This window comes from Heterocephalus glaber, unplaced genomic scaffold (assembly GCF_053883595.1).
Source record: "Heterocephalus glaber isolate CG9 unplaced genomic scaffold, H.glaber_assembly_v1.0 deba00001790, whole genome shotgun sequence".
NCBI lineage: Eukaryota > Metazoa > Chordata > Mammalia > Rodentia > Bathyergidae > Heterocephalus > Heterocephalus glaber.
In genome coordinates this window covers 4,948,969-4,955,387 of record NW_028258473.1, presented here as the reverse complement: position 1 = coordinate 4,955,387, position 6,419 = coordinate 4,948,969, and the positions used below count along the sequence as shown (strand labels likewise).

At 40.1% G+C, this 6,419-nt stretch overlaps 1 protein-coding gene across 16 annotated transcripts; it reads left to right on the top strand.

The window, feature by feature from the left end:
* Positions 1 to 381: 381 nt before the first annotated feature.
* Positions 382 to 4,977, top strand: LOC147820871 (uncharacterized). Of its 16 annotated transcripts, XM_087203257.1 has the most exons (6): positions 382 to 578; positions 1,679 to 1,796; positions 2,151 to 2,258; positions 2,400 to 2,458; positions 2,922 to 2,956; positions 4,033 to 4,977. In XM_087203257.1, exons 1-6 carry the CDS (start codon positions 558 to 560, stop codon positions 4,076 to 4,078), a joined length of 387 nt encoding a protein of 128 aa, XP_087059383.1. In that variant the 5' UTR covers positions 382 to 557; the 3' UTR covers positions 4,079 to 4,977. The 16 variants fall into 16 exon arrangements, 2 of the variants coding, with proteins under 2 accessions (XP_087059383.1, XP_087059384.1); XR_015448101.1 differs by having other exon boundaries at positions 384 to 578; positions 1,679 to 1,792; positions 2,164 to 2,258; positions 2,400 to 2,956; XR_015448100.1 differs by having other exon boundaries at positions 384 to 578; positions 1,679 to 1,792; positions 2,400 to 2,956.
* Positions 4,978 to 6,419: the final 1,442 nt, after the last annotated feature.

Sequence of the window (6,419 nt, the reverse complement as noted above, 5' to 3'; positions counted from 1 at the left end):
CCATAAGTCATGCTGACAGAGTGAGAAAACACATGGTTTAGAGTTGATACAAATGGGATCAATTTGCAGCTTTGCTATTACCTTGCTTTGAGATATTGGTTATTTCCTTTAATCCTTCATTGGCTCAGTTTGTGAATTATGACAACAGGGATTTTTGGTTAGAAAATGGCACAGTTCTGACATTCCAGGATTCCCTCAGTTACTCAGAGGAAACCTGCCTGCTCTGGGGTAGAACCTAGGGACAGCCTGTGCTTTCTGTTCTCCTCTGCAGGATGAGGGGCCAGTGTCTGTTGGAGGTTGGCTGAGAGTGGGTGGAGACATAGTAGTAGGGACTATTGCTGCAGTAGCAGACCCTTTCACAACAGCCCTGTTTTGTCATTTTGTACCCAGATTTCCGTTGGCTAACCTCACCCTTATCTTCCTCATTTCTGCTTCCTCTTCAAGACACCAAGGGCCCTACAAGACACATGACCATCCTGCTCACAACATAAAGCTCAGTTCTCTCTGGCCTCTACAATTTGACTCAGCGCCAGAGAACCTGTGTTCTCTCCAACAACATGACACCACTCCAATTGCAGGTATAGTATCCATTTGATCTCTTCTTGGATTTCCAAGCTGGGGCAGTGCCTGCAGGAACCAAGGGTGGATTGGATCTGCTCATCCTGTTCTTCTCAGATGCTCATCAAAGATTCAGGTTTAAGGATGAGACAAACGAAGTTTCTGACTGGCTTTCCATTCTGAGATTTCTACTGGTTGGGAAAAGGGGGATAGTATATTTTTATTAAAGAGGGTTGTTTATTTAGAAGACAATAAAATTTTCTTTAGACTCAGGCATCAGAAAATTTTAGTAGCAACCCTGGTTTTGTCACTTATCCAATGTTTATCTTTAGAACAGTCTCCAGTCTAGGACTCAGTGTTTGATTCTTTTCTGCAAAGAATAAGAGGAGAAAGATTCAGTGTTTGAGTTTTTTTTTAAACAAGAGGAAGAGAAGGATTAGCTTGAGGCTATTTAAAGACTTAGTTTTTATATTTCTTATTTGATAGGTATCATCTCCTCATTGAAAGAGGAGATGAGAGGAATACTTGAAAATCTATCTATCTATCTATCTATCTATCTATCTATCTATCCATCTATCTATCTATCTATCTATATATCTTTAGGCAGGGCTTAACACACCGAGGAGGAATGTTGATAGTGATATATATATATATAGCATTCTCTGAGAGGTATGTCTCAAAGGTGAAAGGCTCTTTTTTTCTAGTCTTACACTTGACTGCTAACTTTTCATAATTAAATGGACCTTTAGAAAACACCTACAATTGGGAGATATTGAGGTCCAGAGAGAGGAAGGGACTTTCCTAAGATCACTCATGGAAACTGTGGCAGAGCTGACTCTGGAGTCCTAGTCAAATGCTCTTTCTGTTGTATCCTAGGAGAACTGAAACACCAAAAGGGAGTTTCCCTAAAATTGTCCCAGTTTATCCTTCTTAAACTGGAGCCAGTCTTTGTTTTTTAGTCATTGTCCTGATGAGACTTTTTTCTCCATTCACTTTTCAGATAGTTTATTTATTCTGGGTGTTCAGAGATTTACCAGATGTTTACTTATACCTCCATCCCCAAGCCGATCCCCTCCAATTCCTTCCTTTAAAACTGGCCTAATCTTTCCCTCAATAATAGTGGCTTCGTGGAGCTCTCCAAAGGAGGATTTATAATACAGACGACAAACATGACATTTCATATACTTTAATGGACCAACGGAAGAGCTTTAAGTGTCCCTCAATGTCATCTCATGTAGGTACTCATCTCTTCTTTTTATGGGTCTGGCCAACCTTCCTCAGGTGAACCTTCTTTTGCTACCTATATTCCATTAGAAAGGTATGGACTAGAACAGCAAAAGTGGAAATGGAAGCAATCTACTTCCAGCTCAACTTCTGAATCTTTCCATCAATGCTGGGCAACATGGTATATAAAGTTTCCAGTCTTTTTGAGGTGAATGATATCAGCAAGGATACCCAAGAGGTTGTAAATAATGCCAGGTTATTTAGGCCTTCTTTCTGAAGCTAGTAGGCAATGAAGGTAATGATGACAGAGGGAAGCTACCAATCTGTTCCTCTTTCTCCTGACACTGCAACTCAAACTCATTAATCAGCTTCCTTGGCTAGCTTCCATCCACAGCATCAGGGACTGAACCAAAGTCTACTTGAACTCCTATGTAAGAGGGTCTGGAAAGCTCAACAATTTCCAACAATCCTACCAGGTAAGTCTTCTTTTCCCCATTTCTATAGAAGATAACTAAAGTTCAAAGAAAGACTTACCCAAGCCATAATTGGCTAGTCGGTGGGCTGGACCACATTAGAATATAAATTTGTCTAATTCTTTCCATGTTGCTAATATATAGTGACCATGGCTTCTGCTTTGGCTGAGAATTACAGTCCTGAATGGATTAAGGTAGATAAGGTAAATAGGGAAGTGAGGGGGTGGGAAGGACAGTTTAGATCGTTAACTTTGTGGTCACTTCCAGATATCAAGTTGGAGAGAGATGTCACCCTTTTGTATTTAACTAACAGAATTGAGGGAAAAATCACTGATTATTATTTCTTGCTGAAAAATCTCATGGGAAAGTTTTACATTCCCAGTAAGCTTGGAATATTTCTATTTTCATGCCACTATTTAATATAGACCAGCTATTTCTCACAGATTAACTGCCGGAATAGGAAGGGCATAGATTTTATACTCACATCCTGGCATTTTAATTGATAGGATCTGGACGTTGTTAACTTTGGAAGACGCTCCAGACCTGATACTGGTCCTGGCAGCTTCTTTATTACCTGGTGGTTATGAGTTCAAGGATCTCAGTGCCACTCTGCAAACTCCACTGCCTGTTTCTTCTTCATTGGTGTATCTCTCTCTCTTTTCCCAGAGGAATTCACAAAGCAGGGAGGCAAAAGGACCAAGGTGAGGAAAGCTGGAGGGCACAACGGGGATGATATAAGGCTTAACTCCTAACTGTAAACAATATACTGGGTGACTTTAGCTAGATTTTTCCCCAACATGAGCCTTCAGTTCCTTTTTAAAGCCTTGACTGAGTGAGACTAGATGATCTCTAAGGGCATTTATATTGCTTCCATTCTTGAATCCTTATGAAATAAGGAGATCATGTTAGAAAGGGATGAGGCCATAAGAAATTGCTGTCACTTCAATCCCAATTCTGTTAAGTCAAATTCCAATAGCTCTTGTTTTACTTCTGCTGGCACAGCCATCATTTTTTTAGCATTTGTGGTATATCAAATAATAAACTAAGGACTTACATGTTTTATCTCATGTCATTCTCACAAAAAATTTATGAGGTCATTATTATTATACACATTTTTGTGGCACTGGGGATTGAATCCAGGGCCTTTCTACTGAGCTACATCTCTAGTCCTTTTTAAAAATTTTGAGCCAGTGTCTCACTAAGTTGCTAAGTTTTCTAGGCTGGGATAAAACTTGTGATCTTCCTGTTTCAACCTTCCAGAAGTGCTAGGATTATAGCACCACACCTAGGTCCTTATACATATTTTGTTGCTGTGGAAAACTAGAGCTCACAGAGGTGAAATAATTCATCTAATGTTACCAGCTATTTAAGGGCAGAGCTAGGATTCAAGTCCATATTTAACTTAAAAGTCTGTGGTGCATGACCACAACACTGTGAGAACACAGTTTGGGAGAATTGGGAAGAAGAGGAGGGCAAGGATACTGACTCTGGAGTCCGATCCTTTCTACAAATCATGGGGAAGAATGATGACCAAATTATTACCTCTCTGCTGCATAGAAGAACCCACGGAGCCTTGGAATCCCTGAAAATGCTATAGCTATAGTACTTAGGTCAGAAGAACTCCAGATGATCACTTAGGATTCCTCTTCTGATTAGGGGCCTAATGCCTATTTTGTTTACTTCCCTGTCCCAGTGTTTTAGGTGCTCCTTTTAAACTCTTCAGGTTCTCTGAGGCTCACAGTGTGACTTCACCACTGATTCCTTTCTTTCCTTCCAGGATCACATCTTTCAGGAAAATCTCATCATCCCACAGAAGCCCTTGACCTGATGTCCTGCAGTGCCACACTCCGTGTATTTGACAAGCTGAGTTGGACACTCCATGTGGTAGAGTGTCAGTTTGTCAAATACCCCAAGTGCGGCACATGCCTAGCAGCTCCAAATTGGGGCAGATGGGATGCAAGAAATAGACTGCAGCTGGATATAAGAATGTTCACCCAAAGCCAAACTTTTCCAAGTTGTATTTCTGTGATTTTGAGGGAAGCAAGGCATTGCATGGAGTGGGTTGGAGGGAGGGAGGCAGTTCTCTGAGCTCCAGCCTTGGGTTGTATCTACACACATTGTAAGAATGCTGAGAAGCACACAATAATCTTGAAAAGGAATAAGGATATGGGACCATAAGTACTCTTGCATTTTGTTTGATTCTTTCTTCACATTCCCCTTCCAGTCTCATAGTAAGGACACCATAATCCATAAACAAGTATCATCACTTATGTGACAAAGCAGGACACAGAAATACACTTTGTTGTCACTCATTCTTACCTTCTAAGCAAACCTTGCCCTTGCCCATCTTTTCCCTTTTCCTCTTTCCTTTTCTCCTTCTCAGAACATCTCCATTTCTCCATACCTGTCCAATTCTTCTCCATATTTCCTGGTCCTAGCAAAGTTCAGTCTCTCTGGGGACTTTTGACAGTTAACCTATGCTTTTTCTTTCTTCATTCACAAAACACTCCTTGCCTAGGTCCTGGTATGTATTACTACTATATTTTCTACCAACCAATATAAACTTTTGGATTGTTGTTGATATTTTTCCGGGTGATATTTTTGAATTCTCCATTACATGTGAGCTTCTAGAAGATAAAACTCTTTACTTGATTGCTGCCTCCCTTACCATAGCCCATTATTATAATTTAACAAAATAATCAATAAATGTTTAGTGAATGATTTATTTCATTAGCTTTGGCCTTGATTTATTTTCCATTTATTCACTAGCTTTGAGTCTTTGGGCCTAATGTCACCCAAGATTTTGTGAAAACAACGAAACTTCAAGGGAGAGGTGAGGGAAGTGGGGGTAAAGGGATCAAAAATGATCAAAACATGTTGTATTCATGTGCCAAGTCCCCAAAACAAGCAAAACTATTATGTATTACAGACATACACTGAAAACATCAAACTTTGGATCCCACAATGCTATAGGGTGTAAGACATAGTAGCCAACATGCAAGGTTTTTTTTCTTGAAAATTAAGGCCAAGGGGTGAAGGAGGAGTACAAAATATAGTCTCAGAGAGCAAATGAATTTTGGAATTGATTATGGGAAGTTGTACAAGTATTTTATTGCAGGATTTTAGAACCTTTAATATTTTAATGTTGCATTGGAAATCTCCAGGATAGAGCTATAGAATGAAGCATTTCCATGCTTATATGACCATAGGAATTTTCCCCGTGGGCTATCACCTGGGTCTAATATTCCATGGAACAAAAATTGGAAAAATTTCTTAGAGAAATTTTTTAGCTTCCCTTTCTTCTGGAAATCTCTCCCCCCGCCCCCGTCCTTTTTTAACATCTCTACTTTCCCCTGAACAGTCATCCACTAAGACAGGACCCATGTTAGCAATCCACTTTTGTGTAGCTATCCAGAAGCTTTTTGCTACTACTTTACTTTGAGTTATACGTCACCCTTTCTCTCTGAGCTTCATTTCTTTATCTGCAATATGGGAGTATTAGGATCTACACTCTCTAAGGTCTTTAAGATGAAAGACTCTGAGATATCCCTGGAGGTCTAGACTTCTTATGGATTGGGGGAGTCCCTGAATTTATGACTCATATCATCAGTGGAAATGCAACCAAAATCTTCTCCTCAACCCCAGGAATTCCTTTTTGTAAGGATAGTAGAAAAAGTTAGTGATGTTTTCAAAGGCTGTGGGGTATAGACACAGAGTTGTTTCATGAAGGAAGCTGGGGTTTCCACTGGGTGTGATTCCTGTTTCACAGGCTTGCAAGCATGACTAGGAAGGAAAAAATTTTCTCCTTTCATAAACTATTTGAAGCTGATATCTAGGGATGTGGAAAATGCTGATGTTTTGACCATGGACTTAGCAAGTTGAAGGATGGAGAAGTGGAGGGCTCCTGTTTGTTCTCTTCCATGTACTATTTTGACTTCTGTAATCATCCCTAAAAGAGACAGATCTTAGACAAACATGACCTGACCCTGTGGCTGCACTAACCAGAAGTGACAACATGGCAATTTCCATGATGAGTAAGAAAATTGATTTAACATGAATTACATGGGGGGAAAAGAAGCAGTGGACTTATAGAGAAGCTTGATCACACACACACACACACACACACACACACACACATGCACTGACTCTTAGCCTCTGCTTGAG

Bases quoted from the DNA above. Each gene is read 5' to 3' on its own strand.
- LOC147820871 (XM_087203257.1), top strand. From the start codon at position 558: ATGACACCACTCCAATTGCAG. The intron at 2,459-2,921 runs GTAAATAGGGAA...CTCTTTTCCCAG, and splicing joins AATGGATTAAGGTAGATAAG to AGGAATTCACAAAGCAGGGA. The intron at 2,957-4,032 runs GTGAGGAAAGCT...CTTTCCTTCCAG, and splicing joins AGGGAGGCAAAAGGACCAAG to GATCACATCTTTCAGGAAAA.